The 22,552-nt window shown below is 38.4% G+C and overlaps 1 protein-coding gene across 1 annotated transcript in view; it reads right to left on the bottom strand.

The window, feature by feature from the left end:
- Positions 1 to 322: 322 nt before the first annotated feature.
- The window catches only part of bean1 (brain expressed, associated with NEDD4, 1), a 35,670-nt gene continuing 13,440 nt past the window's right edge, over positions 323 to 22,552 (bottom strand). The window contains exons 3-5 of the mRNA XM_067512856.1: positions 11,401 to 11,604; positions 11,000 to 11,141; positions 323 to 4,179 (exon numbers count right to left, since the gene is read on the bottom strand). Of these exons, the coding sequence (XP_067368957.1) occupies positions 3,789 to 4,179; positions 11,000 to 11,141; positions 11,401 to 11,604 (737 nt within the window). The 3' untranslated portion in view covers positions 323 to 3,788. The remainder of the gene's footprint in view (positions 4,180 to 10,999; positions 11,142 to 11,400; positions 11,605 to 22,552) is intronic.

Genomic DNA, 22,552 nt, shown 5'->3' with positions numbered 1-22,552 from the left:
TCACCTTCTAACAGGTATTGGTAGGTGTGTTAACTCTGTATTGTAACAACTCTTATTTTCTTCACCTTTAACTTTTGTTCCGATCTGATAAGTATTTTCTTCTGACACAAAAATACACAAGTAGATGATCAAATTCAGTTTCCAGAACCTTTAACTTTGCTTTTAATGTGTGTGTGTGTGTGTGTGTGTGTGTGTGTGTGTGTTGCTATTTTAAATGGTCATGTTGTGGTTCTGCAGCACCCTCTGGTGGATGATGGAAAAACAAAGGTCCATTTGTAGACTATGGTCTGACTTTTTTATCTGGTGAAGTCTCCTAATGGTTTTTGGGTTTTTTGTTTCTTTGATTAGAACATCAAGTACTTTTTTTTGCCCAAAATATCAAATTGACCTAATGGAGCTTTTAATTTTAAACAATGTTTTAAAAATAACATTGTAGTAGTTTGGTTTACCTCTGGTTATTTAAACTTGATAATTATTATATTTATTTATATGTCTCATTTCATTTGTGAAAATTGATTTTGGACTTACTTATGCCAATGCTATATTGCTGTGTACATGTACTATACAAAAGCACTCTGAGTATATTGGACGTGTCTACACTGATGCTTTTATCAAGTTGAGACTTTTTCAACAGTTAAATACTGTGATAAAACACTTCATTTAAAACTTCATTTATACTTGTTTTTACAATCCATTAATGCCTGTAATTGTTACCAACAGTACTTTAAGCCAATCACTCAATGAAAAAAATTGACAGAAGCATTAAATGTTACACAGATAACTGGAATCCAGCTGTACATTAAAGTGACAGATAAAAATACATTTTTAACATTTTCAACAATTCCACTCATCATTGAGACAAAAAAGAGCAAGAGAAAAAAAAACAAGAAGAAAAAGGAAAATGGGCAAATGTAATCAGAATGTTTGTTATCTTTCTGAAATTAACAAAATCATGACTCCAATCTGTCAACAATTAAAAGCAATGCTGGGAAAATAAGCTAAAGGTAAATTGTGCTGTGACTTTGACTACATAACCAAACTAAACTAAATGACAGCACAAATCTCATCCCTGGAATAACAGGTTTCATTTTTCCCCTCATCCCATCTGATTTAAAACGGATTTACACCTTTTGTGGCACATCAGTAAACCAAAACCTACTGACAAAACCAAACATCCAACAGGGTTAAGCACTATTGGCATCAGGATTCTTATATTATGGCTACAGAGATCAAGCTAACAGTCTGAGGGAAATTAGGCACATCTTGTAACACAAAAACAAGATCACACAAGCATTTTTTTAAATGAAGGAATAGAAGTTGAAAAACAGAATCAGGTGTGTTACATTTAGTTTTAACATAATGAACCGTTGCATTGGTATTAAAGCTCCGTGTCAAATGATTTCCTGCTTCAATAACTGCTGATACATGGTGATGCGTTGTCTACAGGTCCTAGTGTCTCCAGGGTAGCCAATGGTTTCCCTCTTTGTCAGAATCGAGTGACAATATGAAATACAGGGTTTTAATAGCATCTATAGACCAGGGGGCAATTTTAATATTATAATTAGATTGAATAGATGTAATCAGTTGTTGTCATGGTTGTAATTATCTTTTTGTAGGGCAAACTGCTCCTACAGTACAAGTCGGTATGAGTATTTTATGAACGACCCCCAGCATCTGTGGCATTTGAAGCTGGTGATACTGCGATAAGAGCAACCGTATATATAGGAAGGGAGCTGGGATGGGTGGGTGGCATACTTTAACCCTAAACCTAGCCATGTATGTTTTGTGCCTACAGCTAAATAATTTTGTTTTAAGATAAAAAAATTATTAGGCTTTGCGTTTATTATTATAACTATGACAACTGGAGCACGAGAGCGCCCACTGAGGATGAGGAAGTGAAGCAGAACAAACTGATAACAGCCACTGAATGACGTAACAACATTCAAAGTGGAAGATGTTCTTTCCGCAATGATTCAGACATTTGTACATAAATGTGTTACAGGTAAAGTGAGAAGACTTCGGCACTTGGTAGAAAGAGACATTTTAAAGTAAATAAAAATGTAATGGCTGAATAAGATGGGACCAGAAGCTGAGTTTGTAGGACAAACTCAATACATTTTTATTTTAACATCTATTTGTTCTCAATAGAACATATATAATTTGTCGAGAAAACTGAAAATTATTTTTATAATCCAATTATTGTTTAAGTTGTTTTTGGATTTAAAATGCCAGATGTTTAATTTTATCCCTCATATCTGAAGGTGAAATCGTTTGGTCTAGATGGAAATCAGCAATTTGAAGATGTTGCTTTGGAGGATTATGGTATTATTCATCATTCTGTGGAGTTGAATCTGGTTGTGGACAAAGACTGATGACTGTCAAGCTCAGCAGGAAGTAGTAGATATTAACCGGAAGTTGAAATATTACAGATAAAATAATATGAAATATGAAATAATATATTCTGAAATAATATAGATATTATATTTGGTTTTTTGAACCTTTCCTTTCAACCCTTCAGATAATGGCAAGTGGTCCAGGACAAGGAAAATCTTCTTGTCGAGGGGATAAACACCAGAATCTAATTAAAGAATTAAAAAATTAACTTCTGGAAAAAGTGGATCACTTCCAGTCAAAGGTAAAATCCAATGATAAGTGAGGTTTGTCTTAATTTAGTAATTTAACACAACTGAGGATAGTTGCTGATGCTTGGGAAGCATCACAGTGATGGTTAAAATGTAACGTTTCATGAGAGTGAAACGAAGAGAAAAAGACAAAGACAGAAGTGTCCATTAAGACAGTGGACAGTGCATTAAGGTCTACAGTTTCTGTGTAACTTCTTTTGCAATAAACGCAAGCTCGTCAGGAAAAGGGCTCTGCAGGGCTACATTTTGCTGCTGAGGACCAGTCACTTTATTGCAGTGATATTAAACCAGAGCCCTTGATGTAAAGACAACTTGAACAGCAGTGGACAAGTGGAAAACATGAATGTGTGCAAATACTTAACAATAACCTCCTCTAACCACTAGGATACACCACCACACTGGAGGGAACTGAATAGTACACTGCTCTAACAGTACAACCAAAACTAGTATTGTTAAGCGTGTACTATACACAACACCGAGTATACTGTCTTCCAAAATACTGATAAAATATACTTATAGGTGACGATTATAGCAAAAGAACTGTGTGCTTGTGCACACCTCAAACTAAACTACTAAAAACCACCATGATATTGTTCAGACTTACAAACTTTTGTCTACACACACAGCAACTTAGTGTCACCATCTGCAGTGTTATAGTTAGAAATTCTGCCTAAACTCCAAATATGAAACAAGACTAACTCAACAAAGAGATTAACAGTCAAAATAGAACTAAACAAAGGTCTTATTAATAGATGGAGGGGAGTTTTTGTCCTACTGGGAGCATCACTGGTGCGACAAACCTTTTTGTAAAAGAAGATGAAGTTTTACAGGGCAACAAAATCTGATGCAAATGATGATACAAAATGTTGAACAAGACAAAGAAGTTTCAACAAAATACGCTTTGAAAAGAGGGTTCCTGGCTTTGTGTCTCTTGGCTGAGGCTTCAGCAAATCAGCTTTATTGGGTGCAAGCAACTGTGTGGAAGAGCCATGGTTATATCAGGACAGTGACAGTGTGTCTCATTAGTGTTCACTGTTTTGGTGTCACAGCTGCTCCCACCAGCCATTTTGTGTCCCACATCAAACATGTTGCTAAATTCAACTGGGGACCACGAACAGCACAGGTGAAGGAGGCAAATTAATTGTCCTACAAGATCTGGTTCGCTCCTGGTTGCCGGGAGTCGCCGTCGTCCCTCCTCTCTGATTGGTGTTTGTAAAGGTCACACGGCATGAGAGGGAGGGGCCGCGCCTGTTCGGCGAACACCAACTCGTAAGGCGGCGCTGCCTCCAGTGGGAAGGAGATGGATGCGATGTGTTGAGGCTGCTGCTCCTGCAGTCCCAGTGGGTAGTGGGAGGGAGAGAACCAGGCAGCGCTGGCTGAGGGCTCCCCACAGTATGGAGAGGGATCCAGACTGGTGTAGCTAGGCTGCTCCTCCTGTTCTGCCCCTCTCTGACAGGGGTCCAGTAGGGAGTAAGGAGGTGGGTCATCTGTAGGTATGTAGATCTGGGTCGAACAAGGGCCAACACACTCATCGTATCTATGGAGACAAAGACAAACAATCCAACAGTTAATGCTCTGGTGGTGAATATGAGGAACCAAAATAAATGCAGCTTATTTTAATGTTTTTCTAGGTTTAGGCACTTTATGTTACCACAACATCAGAGTGTTTTTACTTCTCCCTGTTGTGCTGACAGAATGTTATGGAGTGGTCAGCACTTGCAGAAGCCTTTCTCTCCATCACTCAATCAATGCCTCTATTAATACTGCAACATCATATGGAACAGAAAATTATATAAAATGCATCTTTTCAATGTTTCATTGGTTGAGTATGGTGAGTGCACTAATATGTCACACGGTATGATTTAAAATAAAGTTAAAAATGCTTTTTGTTCCACCATCAACATTAACCAACAGGGATCGATATGGGCAGCAGCCTCCTTCTCTTCCTTTCCCTTCCTCTCTCTCCCTCTCCCTCATACACACACACACACACCCTTCTTCCTGCTGTTCAGGTCTAAAAATGCCTCCCTGATTAACTCCTGCAGCAGCCCCAAAGGGTCAGGTTTCTACCAACCTCCACCCCATGCCGGAGAGAGGACAGAGAACATATAAAATGGAATAAATGCAAACAGAATTACAAAATAACACGACTTGTGTGTGTGGAGCTAATGATGGATGATGATGGGGCCATAGGAAGCAGTTAATCAATGTAACTCAATCAGTACAGTAGTTAACTATATCAGCCTGGTACCATGAGTGGATGTATGATGAGGTTTAGCCTCTACTGCCATTATTTCTTTCTTTTTATTTGTGTATTTCCGGTCTCGTTCTCTGCCCTTTGTGCCCACGTGCCGACTATTTTAAAGCAGCGTTAGGAGTTGGAGTGTATCCACGGCCTCTTGTTAAATGTGTGCGTTTGCGTTAAAGGGGCAGCGAGAGCCTCTTTTAGCCTTGATATGAGGACGAGGCTAAGTCAGATGGAGCAAATGTCCACTGGGGTGGGGGTGGGGGAGGGGTGGGGTATCTGATTGTGTCTTGTCATCTACCAACATCCAGAAACACTTTTTCTGAACAGGTGTATGATAAGGAAAATAAGTCAAATAATTTTTCATTTTTTTTAAGTACTTGCACATTTGAATGTTTTTCCAGTACGTTTTAGTGAAATTATGCTAAAAAACATATCGCAAAGTGGAAGGTTGCTTTAAAAGTCTTCTGTGGCCCAGATTCATTGTAGAGCCAATCAGAACCCGACGCTTAAATGATATATGTTATAGAATTTTTAATTATTGTAATTGTATAAGACTGATAAGGGAAGATCTGAGTAGAGCAGGGAGATGTTGTGCTTGATGACTGGTTTAGAATCTCATTCTATTAGCAATTCGGTCCCAGAAGTTGCATATTGTAGCTTCAATGACTGGTCATTTATCTAAACTAACGAGGTGGAAAAAACATTGCTGGACCAAGAGGAAAAAAGAAAAAGAGAACCTGTGCACCTCCAACTGCCACCAGTTCCAGCAGTGGTCAAACCAAAGGGGATATGAAGACACACATGGGGCCAGTTGCTACTGGTAATTGCACTGAAACCTAATGTGACCCACCTGGATATTTACTCATGTCACTGTTAACGCAATAATATTGTGTTAATATTCTAATTATTGTTTTGTCATTTAATAATTTCAATCTAAACTGTAGTGCTCACTTTGTGTGAGGCTCTTATTTGGAATTGACATGCATTTTATATATATATGAAATTTGCACATTAATATACCTTCACACATTTGAACACATGTACAGAAATGAACCAGATGATTTGGGACTGCTGCTTTATAAACAATCATATATAATGATTAATGATCAATAATGATTTTTCTTATAAGGCACGTTGAGGTGGAAATTCCTAACAGAGTAAAGCATGTGTGCTAAGCCAAACGAGGGTGTTTCAGAGGTGTTGTGACACATTGGAAATCTCACTGCCTTTGGTCTCTCAGGAATCACGAGGTGCTCTGCTCCCCTGGGAGCTTCTGTAAAAACCTCCAGATCACACAGGTGTGGCAGGGTGAAAATAATTCGTCCCCCTCCGAGACACATGGTGGGAGTGACAAACTGCTTCTGTTTGTCTGTCCAACCGTGTTTTTTTATCTGATTGTAATGCAGAAACATGACATAAATGACCCTTTACAACAAATTTGGTTGTCAATAAGTTAGGAATGTTATAAGTGAGAGGCAGCGTAACACAATGATGCTGCTGTTTGCCAGTTTTCACTAATGCCAGTCTTTAAATTCCTCCCCAGGGAGATCAAACTCTTAAAAAAAAGCCACTTGGCCGCCACTACACAGCCTCCCATTCACTTTGCTGATTGGAGCCTGTTTCTGGGATGCTGCTGCTTCTCTCTCTCTCAGTGAACAAAGCTTAATGTGTTGAATGTGTGATCACTTCTTATCGTGCTTTGACAAATTTGATCCAGTTTCCATGCCGTGTGCCAGAGAGGCACGCACTGCCTTCTAAACCTTCAGCTATAATGTGATGCTTAGAATACACAGGAAACTAAAGACTAAGCCATGTTCATGACTATCACTGACAGGGCCTACTAGGTTGCTGTGAACATTTCTTGTTACAAAGACAACAAACAGTTGCAAAATAACCAAACACAAACACAGAAGTCCAAAAATGTAAAAATAAATTTTATATATTTCTTCTTTAACTCACATGTCAGAATTTGTTGTGTCTCTAAGTTTCCAAACCTTCTTATGAATGTATGTGAAAATACCGTAGATTGTTCATGTGGCCTCACTGTATTTGAGAAGAAAGTGGTCAGATGCACACAGGTCAGAAGAAAAGGAGGACCTCTGGCACGGATACATGGCGCTCTACAGACACAGGACACAGGATAACTCTAGCAACAGCATAGAGCATATGGCCCTCTGTGTGTGTGTGTTTGTGCGTGTATCTGTGTGCGTGTGTGTTTGTGTGTGTGCAAGCGTGTGTGTCTGTGTGTGTGTGTTTGTGTGCATGGGTGCACGTGTGTGTGTCTGTGTGCGTGTGTGTGTGTGTGTGTGTGTGTGTGTGTGTCTGTGTGCGTGCGCACTATATTCTCAAAATCAATTAAACCAGAGGTTAAATATTTGTGCTGCTCCTATCTGTCCTGTGTTGTTCTCTCCCTGGATCTTTGCCTGTTCTCTGACATTCTAAAAGATACTTTGTAGAATCTCTAATCCAGGGGTCACCAACATGGTGCCCGTGGGCACCAGGTAGCCCGCAAGGACCACATGATTAGCCCGCGTGCCTGTTCTAAAAATAGCTCACCATAGCACCAATTACCAATGAGTTGAATCTAATTTTTTTGTTGCTATTCTTTTTTAAATCACATTTGATAGTTATTGTGAGAAATCATTAACATGATCTGTGTCTTCACACAGATGAATATCAATAATTTAATTAATTATTAATAATAACATACAATTAACAGTTAATTGAGCAAATTTGTTATTTCAAAAGTGTGTATTAAACTAGTAGCCCTTCACATTAATCGGTACCCAAGAAGTAGCTCTCAGTTTCAAAAAGGTGACCCCCTGCTCTAATCCAACCCTGGCAGGCTTCAGGAGAAATATCTCTACACCCTGCATTCATAGCATACAGTAAGGACAGCTGGTCATGTAGAGAGTGTTGAGTGGACACAGAGAAAAATCTTCAAAAACTCTTCAATGGGGTTCAGGAAGGACAAGTCTGGAGGCAAGAAAAAGAAAAGTTGATTGAGGTCATCCAAGCACACATTCTAATGTTTGCTCCTCTCTGGCCTGGGACATCCACAGTTGCCCACTGTCTAATGAGATGTCTTCCTTTCTGTGTTTTTCCCAGGTTGAATCTGGCTTCATTCACCAAATAAATATGTGTGGAGTTGGTCTGCCCTCCATTTTCATTACCATCTAAAATTAAGTAAATCCACATTAAAGCACATTATGCACAACTATGTATGTATTCTGTCTGTTTATTGAACAGACATCTTATCTGGACATATTGATAACACGTTCCACGTCCACATTCCATCCCCTTATCTGCATCCTAATGACAAAACAGGTCACCTGGGTAGGTTTTCAGCTGAAGACTGCACTCAGCAATATGTTTGATATAATTTTCTACAGATTTCAATGTGGCTGTGCTCCAAAAGTATAGTGTTTTGCATGGGATGGACATGAATTTCAGTAACTGGGTCACTGAAAGCATTTTGATTGAAAGCAATAAAAAGTGATTCACAGTTTGCTCCACTTCTATTTTGACTTTTTTGACAATGTGACTTCAGGTTTGACCAATGCTTGTGGGCAATTGAAAAAAACAAATTGCCTGTGTATGATTATGGGTCTTTTTCTGGTGTCTGCTTGTTGCTGGAAGCCTTGAATACTCCTCTGAATTAATAAAGATCTACTGTATCTGTGTATATTGTTCAATTGTGCTGCATTTGAATGCTGTAGAAAAGGAAAGTAGCAATTGAATGTAAGACATGATATGAAACCGTTCTTATCTTTATGGGGGAATTTTTTCTAGAGGTGCATTTTCAACACATACCGATTCCCTTAAGTAATCTCAACACTTAATTTTTAAAAGGAAGAACTCAACTTGGCTGTTAATTAATTATATTTCTACTGCTGACACTGTGTGCACATCACTGGTAAGTCACATTGGATAAGAGCTGAATGAATAAATATATTGTAATTTTTATGCATAAATAATATAATAAACTAAAAAAAAACTGGTTTTGCCCCATGTCAAATGTTCACCACGTAAACTGTTTATAGTGATGTTGTCTTGTTACACTTCTTCAAATGATCTTAGCTATAGAAATCAACAAGGACGCTACTAATTTTTCAAAATAAAAAGACCTGTCAGCAGTTGCATTGATTTACTACTTTATTTTCTTATGCAGCAAAAAAATAATAGAAGGTAAATGTGAGTATGTGTGTGTGCATATGTGTGCTCTCGTGTGTGTGTGTGTACGTTCACCAAATCTTGCCCAGCTTCTCCCTGAGAGGAAGCAGAAGCTTTCAGTCTCCACAGGTGAGCTGCTGATCCAAGAGCGTGAGTTTTCCTGGGAGAGAGTGTGCACAGTATGTATGCACATTCTTTATGAGTGTGTGTGTGTGTGTGTGTGTGTGTGTGTGTGTGTGTGTGTGTGTGTGTGTGTGTGTGTGTGTGTGTGTGCATGTGTGTGTGTTGTGCTTGTGTATTGGAAGTGTAACATTCACAATCTCAGTATGTGAGCTGTTGCTCTGTGTTCTTTGAGTTTCCCCTCAACCATCTGTGGTCCACACACACACACACACACACCCTGGAGAATCATTCTATGACTGTAACTATCTTCTCGTACCTACAACTTGCCAGCATTATGGTACACAAACTGTGTGTGTGAGCTGGCTCCAGTCCCATCATACAGGCCAGAGAGTGAGGCTTTCACACAGGCTATCCAGAACCCTCTGGTTCCCTGCCAGAGCACTGACATAGCTTGCTAACTCCCCTTCTATGCATTTTGTTGTTGTGATGCTGATACTGCATGTTTATACTTCATGTTACTCCCTCCTCACGTGGCTACTGCTTAAGCTACAGTGAGAACAACCCACTGTACACGAATATGTTGTGTCTGCCACTCTATACTGAGGATTTCTCAAAAACAATGGATTCATTCAAGTTGACTCACATTAGGACCAGCATTGAGCATCATTTAAAAACCACAGCAAACCTAAAGCTGTTGCTGACAAGGTGTGTCCCTTCACAGGCGATGCATCTTTCCGGATAATGTTCTTTATCTCAATACTGGGGGGGTCAATACTGGAAAGGAATCAAATTTCAGAATCCACAGATCCTCCCACTTGGCAATTCTACAACTCAAATATGGAAAAGATACTATCCCAGATCCATCCATTTGGGTAAAGTGTTTCTAAGGAGGAGCATAGACACACACAAACACACACACACACACACACACACACACAGTAGGGGAATGATGTGTTTGAATTATTAAAGTTGCCAATTAGACCAGCTGACATTTAGATCAAAAAAACACCATGCTTCCTTCCTTCCATCATTCTCCATTTGTTACACACACACACACACACCTTCATTCTTGCACAAAGGGCAGTAATAGTTGTCCCTAATAAATGAAATACAACTGAATAGGGGTCAAGTGGAAACGGAACAGTGGGGGACACCAGCGCCAGCTGACACCGGCTGGACAGACATTTGACATATTTGACATTTGACATAATTGGAAATAGGAGCAGTGCTCTGCTTTCTTATTTTACCAACATGCATTACTGCAGCTTGTGCTATGCGAGAAATCCTTAAAAATGTAACTCTTGTATTAATATTTATACATATTTATTCATTATCACACCACAAACGCCTGTCTGCGGGTAAATTTAGACACCAAAAATCCTTTGGTTAAGAGAGTGGAGTTTAGTTAAACACTGACCATCTTTCACTAGCTTTAAAATAAATTCTGCGAGAGTCTAAAAGTAATTATAAAAAAGTTTACATATCTTCATGTTCTGAACATATCCTCATACATTACAGAAGGTTGAACACATTTACTGGTGCAAAATAGTTGATATATGAAAACATTTTCTAGGAGACAGTGTACTAACTAAAACATGGCATTTTGTTAACACAAAGTCGTCTTGTTTCCACTTTTTCTCCCGAGGATGCAAATATGGCCAATGTCAATTTTTTCATTTAATTCTCATCAAAGGTGAATATATTTGTCTCAAACCTTCTCTATGAAACAGGATTTTGTGCCTTTATAGTCAATGAATAATCATGAACGAAGCCATCAATCAATTAATACTTTTGGATTCACATGAGCACTTACTGTGGAGGTGAGTCGGGGTACAGGCTGTTGACCTGTGACAGAGTCTCTCTGTACGAGCCAAAATCTAAAGCAGGAGGAAAGTCTTCTACGCAGGTAGACCTCAGTTCTCCTACTGAACCACCATAGGAAAAACCATCTGGCCCTACAGAGGCAAAGAAATGAGTTAATGTCTTATTTTTATCTGACTTTGATTATCTTCAGAGGTCCAGTGATTATAGAAGTCTTGGGGGACGGACATTTTTTGTCTCTTAAAAAAGGTATTAGTATAGTCAAAATAAGTGTTGCCATTACTGTTCATGCTAATGAGAAATAAAGTAAAAGTACTGAAAACAGTATCTAAATTGATTGGTCAGTCAGTTGCTCATTTCATAAAACATGCAGCTCTTGTCACAAAGCCTGACCGTAGCTAGCTTGGAGATGTGGGTTCCGGAGTCGGCTGTCTTTCCGCAAGCTGCCGACGATGATGGTGATGCAGGAGAGGAAGAGGACCAGACCTATAACAATCCCTGCCACCACCAGCGGAGACACCAGGAGAGAAGCCTCCCCTCCTGACTCCCTCTCACTCCGGCAGTCTGGGTACTCCCCATGGCTCTGGTTGGAGCTCACTGAGGGGGACAGAGAGAGACGGAGAAAGTCAGGTTTGGCTTCCTGAGGGAAATATGAGGTACTCGTTTATTTTCCATGAGTGGTGCAATTTTCCAAAGATAACCACAGTTCTTATTAGCATGGCTGTTCCATATGCATCTAGCAGCTGTTGCAACATTGTTTTGGCTTTGCTCAGTCACAAGTTACAACATGCTCTGAATGTGCCTGGTGGATCAGTGGTTAGAGAGTCAGATCTGAGATACTGAAGTCTCAAATCAAAATGCCTTGAGCAAGATACTCAGCATTACATGTAGCTCCCCAGGTGCTGCCCCTAAATGCAGAGCACACATTTCCCTGTAACATGTGTGTGTGTACTTAATGACGACCAATAAAGAAGCTTCTAATCGCGCCCACATCACAGGAAAGTTTATTTGTGTACTGTAAATCAGTAAAATTTCAATATAACAGACCCTGATCAATGTGTTTGTCCAAGAGAAATATGACTTTAAGATGATACTAGTATAGCAGGGTCTTGTGTTACATGTCTCCTGTCCTGTCTTGCCCTGTGCACATTCTCCTTATCCCCCCCCCCATGTTTCTAGCTCCATCTCCCTGAGGACTTATTCCATTTTATTCCATTTCAGTGTGTGTGACAGATAATTAGAGCAACACACACACACACACACAAACACACACACAGCCATCATCATTAGATTACAGAACAATCCTGCTCCTCACCGTTTCTGTTTAATGTCATCTGTTTGCTCTGTCTTTCCACTCTCTGTCTGACTGTGTGTCTGTCTGTCTTTGTGCCAGTTGCTCTATGTTAACAACACAAATAAAAAGGGTGGAGAGAGGACAAGACGCCCATTTACTCATCGTCTTTTTTTTCTTGTTTTGTTCACACTTCAAACAGTGTTTTAGTGCTATTGGGTGGCATTTTTCAACTTTTGACTGCATTTAATGTACCTTGTACGTGGTTTAAATACATACATAGTGTAAATACATTATTCAGTCAGACTCATAGTGTCAGCATCAAATTATCATTGGGTTAGTTTGTGTTACAATCAAGGAAGACAGGACCCAAGTCTTCAGTGCGACAAATGTCAAAGCTCACACTCAAGCTGTAGTGAAGAAAACATTTTAAATTAATGTAAAGAAGTTCTTTGACTAACGGAGTTTGTGTCTTTTATACATTGTTGTTAGATATGAGACAGTCTGCTCAAGAAACACAAGAGTCAGTGGTTTAAATTCAAGTGACAAAGCCCTTATGACTCTATCTCTGTCCTTTGGGAGGTAATTATGTGACAAAACAAAATTCCACTTAAGACCACACTAGAAGTAGCTTCAAGTCTCACTTCCTTTGTCCCTTTAGTCCATTTCCTCACCTTAACTATGGCTTGACAAAGCTTTTAATGCAAACTACAATGTTCCTTTAATTATATAAATGTTTCATCCTGGTGAACATGTGACAACCTATTAATCAGAGCAGTACAAAACTAAATGTGCACAAACAGAGACACAAATCTATGTAGAAGGAAAGGAGCTTACATATCAGCTAAAGAGCAACATGATCATTTACCCACAAGACACAAGACACCACAAATGTTCCACTCCAAGTAAGTGTTTGAAGAGGGAACTCAGCAAAACTGTGATAACACTGAAGATAACAGTCAGCAGTTTGTGTCAGTTCACTACAAAAGGCAACAGAACAGCGAGGCAAATTCTCAAGGAAATTTTCGGATCGAGCTGCAACAAAGAAAATTCAGAGAGAGGAAATGTGGTTTTCAAACATGGCAGCGAAGACTGTCTGCAGACAAGGAGCCTAAATAGAACTGAGCATAGTAATCAATACAAAACATGGTGTGTGAGCCTGAGAGGTGGGAAAGTAAACAAAGAACAGTGTGTGTGTGTGTGTGTAGTAGTCGGAAGGCTGTCTGTGTATAACCTGAACACAGTGGAGGAACAAAACCAAAAAGAAATAGCAAATGCACTGAACAGGTTTGTCCACTTTTTATAAAACCTGTGAATGTTTGATTGCTGATGCTGAATAAGTCTGTGTTATAAGAAAGAGGCACCACAATTTTTTTATGTATTTTCTCATGTACATGATTTGTGCAATCTTTAGTGCTGACTGTTTTAGATGGTCAGCTGCACAAATGTTTATTGCTGAAGACAATGAAGTGTGATCATGATAAAACTGACAGCAAAGGTTTGTCAATCAGTGAAGAAGGGAGAATTTGCATTTATTTTATTTTATTTTTTACTGCTTGTTGTCCTATTCAAATAAAAAAAATAAATGAAATTGCAGTGTCCAGGCCTGGTTTCAAATCACCAGGCTAAGTATGAGTAACATGTTTCATGCTTGTTTTTTTGCAATTTACAGTGAGACAACACATCCCTCACACCAAAGGATTTTTACAAAGAATTCACAGCCAGTACCAAAATTATTGATGTAAAGCCTTTTAACTTCAATTTACATTTTTTTGTGAATGGTAAGACACAAAATTTCAACATATGCATGCTTTTAGGCATTGACTGACCCCGACTGCACAGAAAATAAATCAGGAGAAACCTTAAAAATCTCTGAATGATTCACACAATCTCAGTTTCATTTCATTTCAGTCTCTGAATTTCTCTATTGCTCACTTCTCATCTCTTTGCCCTCGAATGTCTGCGTCTGTAATTCTGTTGTCTACAGTAATTTGGTTTCACTGGAAGACTCCTGGGAGGAGGAAAATGTTCTCTCAGCCTAAACGATTCCCAGCAGACCTCTCCCCTCTCTCAGCAACCTCTCCTCTCTCACGCACATCTTCATCTCCTCTTCCTTTTCGTCCTAACATGATTCTTTCCTTATTTCACCATTTCTCATCTCTACCTCATAAACTCTATCGTCTCTCATTGTCTTCGGAGAGAAGTATTATGGGAATTACACAGTTTTAAATGGACATAAACCTTTCTGACCCACACAGGCTTAAAAGGTATTAGATAATATAATATAGAAGCTGCAGTGTTATAATATTTTTTATGATGAAAGAGTTTCTTTTACTGTTCGTTTACTCTTCGAAAAAAATGTAACGACTGATATGATCATGGAAAGAAATTTACCTAATCATCTTATTACTCTCACATCAAACTATAATATTACTGACATTTATGATTAGCTGTTGAGGAAGATTTAAAACAAAACTTCACACACTGCAGTGCTATTTACAACAGTGGAGACTTGCAAAGGGGGGAGAGAGAAGGAAACCACATAATAATTTAGGGGAGATGAAGAGCAGAGAGAGAGGAGAGAGTAGCAAATGGTGATAGTGTTACATTTCAAAACCTTGAGGGAACTAGACCCAGCTGCACAGAGAAAGTGGAGAAATAGGAGGAAAACTTTGTTTGTGTGAGTTGGTGACAGTGGATAGCAAGATAAAAATATTTCATCTGATGAAATGAATCAATATAAATGAACAGAAGGAAGAAGACTAACAACAAACTTATAAATATTCAAGAACCTAACATTCAAAGATTGCATAAATCTCTTTTTGTGGAGTCAGTGAAACTAATCGTAAAACAAAGATAAACTGAGCAGAGTGAGTGACAGCATGGCACCTCTGAATTTGGAAGATATCGGTCTATGGTGAGCCAATAGGAAATAGGAGATAAGTAAGAAATAGAAATAAGAAGTAGTAGAAATAAGAAATAGGAGTGAAGCTAAGGGGAGACTGAGGAGAAAATTGGCTACTGCAAAGACACGCATTCTGACATCTAAAAGCCAATCATTTCTACAGAGAAGCTGAACAGCTCATTGGAATCTTTAAGACAGCAAATTTTGATACTGCATCTTGAGACATTTCTTTAGCTTATTAGGAAATTATTTCGTGACTCTAAATTATCTATTCTTGTGAGTGTGAATAGTTGTCTGTCTGTCTGTGTATGTCTCTCTGTGTTGGCCCTGACATAGACTAGAGACCCGTCCAGGGTGGACCCCACCTCTCCCCTAATAAGAGCTGGGATAGGCTCCAGCCCCCTTGCGACCCTGAACCAATGTGCTGCCCAAAGGATAAGCAGTTACAGGGAATGGATGGAAGAATTATGGCTCATGAGGAAACACTTTCCATAGTAGCCAGTTATTAGCCTCAATTCAAAGACCTAATTTGGAACAGGTTAGGCAAAGAACTGCTACATTAAGAAATCACATTTCATCTCTGCTTAAGGTTAATGTTGAATTCTTCATTGAATTTTCCCACTAAAACATCGCGTAACGTTTGTCACTTTTAAATTTTCTCATACAGGAACTGTACAGATTAATGAGTTTTAGTTTTAACCCACATTCAATCCACAGTCTGGCTGAAGCAAGAACTATAGGTCTTTGTCAAACTGTCTCCAGTTTGAGTTTTTGACCCTTTGCTAATGTTTTATGATTTACTGGAAAGAAAAGAGACACTTCAATTATGACGCAGTGCTGTCAGAGGTGTGCACAGCCTTTATTTAATAGAAGTTAACAAAAAAGTGAGGGAGATTAAGCTAAAAGACATTAAAGAAAACATACATTCAGACCAAAATATAGATTCCAATATCTCATCAAATAATAAACAGTGAAACATAAGTTGTATGTTGTATGTGTGTGTGTGAGAGTGTGTGTTTGTGTGTGTGTGTGTGTGCGTGTGTGTGTGTGAAACCACTTTCTGTACAATATGAAACAAACCATAGATTCGGCTGCCTGTACATTCACACACACCTCAACATGTTTAATTGCATTTAGCAAAAAACTTAAGCTAACAGCGGCGTTAAGTTCAGTTTTCAGTTAACACAAAATTACTACTGCATTTTTTTTCCCGTGTGCATCAAGAATTTTCCAATACATTTTTCTGTGTCTTGAGTTCTTTGAAATCCAGTGTGGTATGAAAACCAGGACATCAAAATTGACTATCCAACAAACTTTCATCCATTTATTTATTCTCCTTAAACATTTCTACATCCACCCTTTACTTCTTTCTTATTTTCCCCCAGGCTGTGATTTATTAGTCTATTGTCGATCGTTCAGAACAATGAAACAAACCTCCACACCATTTCATTTGATAGCTGTTGACATTATTTAAAATTACAACAATTAATAAATACAACAAAAGCAAAAAGTTGGATCGAACAATATTCACTGACCCTCAGTAACCTATTGTTGTTAGTCTCATTCATTATCTAAGCATGTGTTGTAAGTATGTCATGTCAACATTGTATGTTTTTTTGTTTTTTGTAATATGGACCCAAGGAAAAATTGTGTTACCGAGACAAGAACTCCTGATCAAAAAAATAACATTCTCTCCATGCCAAACCTGTTAAAATGTCTTGCAGTAACAAACAAAACAATGCGGATTTGTTAATTTTCTAAAAGGTTCAAACAAAATTTGATAATCGGTGCCCTGATTATAATAAGTAGTATAATAATGCAAGTTTAATGCATGCAGTGCACGAATAAGCTTTTACATAATCCTAGCTAGTGCCACTCACTTTAAAAAATAATTTCGTCACCCTAGTTGATGCCCCCTTGTTGATCATTGGCTTCTTGATTGGAACCCTGATTTACCCACTTTTTTCTCTGCCTCCTTCCATTGTGCAACCATAATAAAATAACTAACATGTTTATAAAGACATTAACCTAAAAACAAGAAGAACTCAACACACACTGCACAATCTTCACATAGAGAAACTACAACATTTTGACTAAGCTTGAGCACAATCCTCTGCAACAAGCAACTTCAAGCCTTTAGTGTCTTTAAGAAAGTGGCTTAAGCTTAGCCTACACCAGTCCAACAACACCAATCAGCTAACGGACAACATTTATCACCTTTGACACATAAGGATAATTAGGCTGGATGATACAGAACAATCTGTATCAATACAATTTGATGAGGATGCTCATTAGGATGCATTAACATCACTGCAAGCATCTGACCACACAGCTGGCTATTTAAGCCAATCGACCTAAGTGACACTGAAACATGGAGCCAATCTATTTATACACATAGATTTCCTGCAATTTCACAGCTTCTTAAAAAATGTCTGTTGCATAAATGAGTTTTAATAATTGAGATATTTCAGCTATTATAGACACAATATTTTATATATTTTACTGCTTAATAAAATGGAAATGGGCTGTGTACATATATAGTGTTGCTTTAAAATGCCTGAAGTAATCTCTAAATGCAACACGATTAGATTTTATACATTCCCAGAATTATATTTTTTGAATAATATCATTGTTTCTCTCTTGTTGCAACTAATGGTTTATTTGCTTTCAGCATTTTTTTATTTGGTTGCTTTATTTTATTTTTTATTTATGGTGGAATATGGCTGACTTTTTCTTGACTTTCTTGACTATTTTCTTTTTAAAAATAGTTCATGAAATAGCATCAGGATCTTATTAAATGTATTCTACTGGTGGGCATCAAAAGTTCCTTGTGTTTGTAATAGTTAAATGAGGGGAGGTTTAGGTTCAGTGTCTGATCAGCCTTTAGGTTTAGTCAACAGTTTTTCTGACACAGGGCTAAGAGCTTTATGTATCCTTGCTGATCACAATCACCTTGACAATAGGCCATGAAACAAAACCTGCTGTGAGGAGCAGACACTTCTTTGCATTCAGCTATGGAAAGCAGGCACAGTCTCTCTAGTTCAGCCGGATTTTGTTCTTTGATTTGTTTAATGTCTGTTCTGCTGTAGAGTTTTTACCCAGCACCTCTGTGACAGAGGTTTTTACCTCTGTCAAAGACTGAAAACCCTTGTTGTTTATGAGTTTTTATTTTTTTATTTTCTGTCTTTTCTGTGTTTTTGTTGTCCGTTGTCATTTAATGTGTAGTTGTAGTTCTCAATTTTATTCATTTGGCCTTTATTTGGGATTTTGTTGTGTCTTTTAACTGAGCTCTACAACTTTCAGGTTGGGTCCCAGAAATAGTTTTTGGCTGGTTGTAAAAGAAGACAAGATACTCCAATATGTCCATAAAGGATAGTTTTACTGTATTGTTTCTCACTGGACATTGATCTGAATATTAGCACCTGTAAAGGCTGAAGTTGTCAGCTAATGATCCACTGAAAATCCGTGCCATAGTCACTCTTTTGCACTTAAGAGAGAATAAGTCAGAAAACATATACCTTGTATTTCCTGAATTCATGATTTCAGAGTGTATGTTCAGCATCGGAAGCAGCAACAGGACCTCAAGTCTCTGAATCTCTTGGGATGGCAGAGATTTTCCACCTCTTGGAGAAACAGTGTTGATCCTCCTTTTTTTAACAAGTGCGCAGCATTAACACTAAAAATATCAAGTAAACCATGACTCTCTCCTTTGAATATGCAGGGGAAAGCCAAGTGTGCAGGTAAGAACTGAAAGAGAAGCACTACTACACAGTCAGGGTGGCTTTAGCATGCCTACAGTACTGCAAGTACCACAATTGAAGCACGTTTTACCGATTATAACATGAACTAGGAATTTGTTTACTTTTAAATTACCAAAAATAGCCAAAAAGTACTACAACCATTCCAAATGATTCCTGTGAGTGTGTGCACATGCACACTCAGACTTTAAGATATATGGTATCTTTATTAGAAATCTAAGAAGTCATTGTGACTGTGACAAAGAGACAGATGCTATCTCCTCACTTGTGCAATGTGCTGTAAAAGCCTCAAGCTCTCTACAGCCTGGTCAAACAACAGCCCGAGAATCAAATTGAATATCCTGCTTCCAGATCCTCGTCTCATTCTTTCCTACTGTTTTTCACTGCTGTCTTGTTGCTCTTCTTACATTTCCAATTGTTGGTGTTGTATTGAACAGATGCCAGCAGGGCTATGGGCCTGTAGGAAGGAGGACATTGGCAACTGAGGAAGGATATTGCATTAGGACTAGAGGAGGGGAAGGAGGGGGAGGCCCTGAACTCATCTTTGATAAATACAACTGGAAAGCTCTACACATTAGTGGGGCTATAATATCTTCTTTAAAGAGTAGTTAACATAACACCAGGCTAACAGGGAATATTTTGCTGTCCTCTTTATTGTGGTGCACCTTTAACCACAACTAACAGTGATGTCTAGAGTTTCTAGAAAATGCCAAGAGTTTCAGAAGGTATTCAGTGACAAACTTTATCAAAAGCAATCAAATCTTTCCTGAAGTACAGCAAAAAAAATAAAAAAATAAAATAAAACTAGAATGAGCCTGATTGTATGCCTCTGCAAAGAAATCAAATTGGAGTTTTCATGCCTGTTTATCCGCAATACTAGACTAATAGTCTAATCAGTTCATCCATGAGTCCCAGTGGAGATTTGTGCCAGATGTAATAACATTTCCTGAAGTGTTTCTCAAATGTAGCATTGATGTGAATGGGATGCACGTGAGGTCACAGTGACTTTGAACATCTACAAGCACAATCTAATCAGTTCATCCTTCAGTCCTGGCGGATGCTCATGCCAAATATGAAGAAATTTACATCGATACATAATACAGTATCATGAGACTGTGTTCCTGATACTAGCTGGATCTGACATCACTGTGACCTTGACCTTTGACCACAAAAATGCAATCAGTTCAGTACTGAGTCTAAGTACTGGTACAGACAACCCAAGCACAAAAAGGCTGAAAAAAGCAGCAGCATATTCTAAGAAGTTATATAATTTATTAAAACAATTTGTTTTGAGTAGAGGGGTCAACTATTCCTTGTCCTCACTATTGTCATTACTATACTAAATTTTGTTGTATGAAAGTCCTAAAAGTCACCAATGATGCAGCCTAATGCAAAATAGAACACACCGGCTGCCAAATTGCAAACGATCATTATATCTCTTCCCAATTGTTCAGTAGTTTCTGAATAAAGTGACATTTATTCAACATAGATCTGCTTCATGCTGAAGGTCACGTCATACAGTCGCAACTTTCAGTGCATGAGACACAGTATCAATCAAGTCTGCCTGAAAACTGCTCCCTATTGAGTGATTTTCAAGAGACAGATTTTAAGCATCTCAGAAACTGGTTCATGATTAAGAGTAAAACAGAGCAGGTGATTGACAGGTGGATTAGTGTTACATCAGCAGTGATGTTGTACCAGGTTGAGGAATGTCAAGGATGCTGGTAACTTGTAAACATACAACTCACTAAAGAGGCTACACTTAGTGGCCACTTTTTTGGGTACATCTGTACAGTCTAATGCAACTGAAAATGAAGGCCCTTTCATTTTAAATAAGGAGGTAAAAACATTAGAAACACCTCTTAATATAATGCACTCCAGTAGTTTGGTTTGAGGTCACCCACTTTGACCATGGATAGATGGACACTCAGTGTATGCCTGAATGACAAAGGTCATTAGGTTAAGAGAGAGATGAAGCATGCTGTGTTACTGGTTACATTCCAGCCTTTAACGTCATTGATTAAGATCATTTACCCACAGGGGAATCACAGCAATAATAATATTACATATATAACAGCAAAAATGTAGACCTTAGTAAAGATAAAGGCAAAAAAAAGGCGTTTTAGATTCCTCTACCTCAGGCCTGATGCTGTTTCAGTGCTGACAACACATCAAGATGACTGATAGGTGCACTGCGAGGAAGAAAGTGACAATGAGGACAGTAAGATAAGCCATGTACTACTGCTGACTCCAGTCAAACGTTGTGTGCTGTACACAATTAAAGATCATTATTTACCAGCAAAGCAATGACTATTAAAAGTTGGGTTTAGTAATAATAAAGCGAATTATAAGTTGATACAATGTTTGGCTGTCTTTTGAGCAACAACCCCATTGTTTGAAATGCATTTAACATCATAACGTCCTCACAAGCCATTTCCTATTGATAAACACAGCACAAAGCACAGAATGCTAGCTAACATCTGATAGCCTTTCTCAGCACCTAGATGAATGTCATGCTCCCTATAGTCTAACACATTGCATTTATATGTTAACTAACCATGTTAATAGACATGACACATGACAGTTCTGATTATTATCAAGCTGAGCAATTTTTATGGACAACCCAGCACAGCCCAGCTCTAAAGGATTCTGAAACAAGATCCAGTGCTGTCCAAACCAAAACGTTCAAGCTCATCTAACATTCATGTGTGTGACGATTAAAACTGAAGAGCCTCTGTTGAGTGAAATTAATGTAATTTTTGTCCTTGGTTTTCCTTGCTTAAAATCCACACAATATAATTAGACTATAGTCTTTCAACAAAATATTGAATCCTGCCCTCTTTTCTTTGTGTAAAATCTACTCAGATTTTTAAAATAAATATTACTTTACCACAATCTCAGCTTTCACAGTGTACATTAGAATGATGGGGAGCGTTTGGTGTTGACAGACATCCAGTACTAATTTAACACAAGTTACTCCACAAAAACTCTGAATCGGAAAGAGTATTTAATCAGAAAAGACGGTATTGTATTTTAACCTGTACCACATCCCTGAACACCCACTTCTACTCAAGTATCATGGGTGAGATACTGAAGAGGCCTATCAGGTTCCCCCTGCGGCCGCTGGAATTCTGTCTTGTTTTTTTTGACAAATTGCCAAATGAAGAAGCACAGTGCATTTATTAATGTAACACACTGTACAACCAGTGTTAAAGCAGAAAGTGCATTTAGATTAGTCTAATTAGTTAGTATGTGGGTCACAAAACATTACAGTGTGTAGGAATATGGGTCAGACTACATCATCTTAATCTCTCTCTTTCACTCCCATGTGGGACAGAGAGACAGATTATTACACCCCGATGGCCCACATTTCTGGTTTCCCCTCATTTAATCACCCACCCCTTTCCTCACTCGTTCAGCCTCGTGCTGTCCCCTGTTGTTATTGGTGCTTGGAGCCTTCATCTCTACAAACAACTTCTGACCCACTAATCAGACTGTGAGCCTGGTCTGGTGAAATCATTGCTTGTGATTCAGAGGAATTAGGTTTCCAGTGCAGTGTCACATTTTTTTTAACACACATTTTATTTAAGT

Source organism: Channa argus, chromosome 1, assembly GCF_033026475.1.
Source record: "Channa argus isolate prfri chromosome 1, Channa argus male v1.0, whole genome shotgun sequence".
NCBI classification, from domain to species: domain Eukaryota; kingdom Metazoa; phylum Chordata; class Actinopteri; order Anabantiformes; family Channidae; genus Channa; species Channa argus.
Note: the sequence above shows the minus strand (reverse complement) of the source record. Positions and strands in the feature narration are given on the sequence as shown.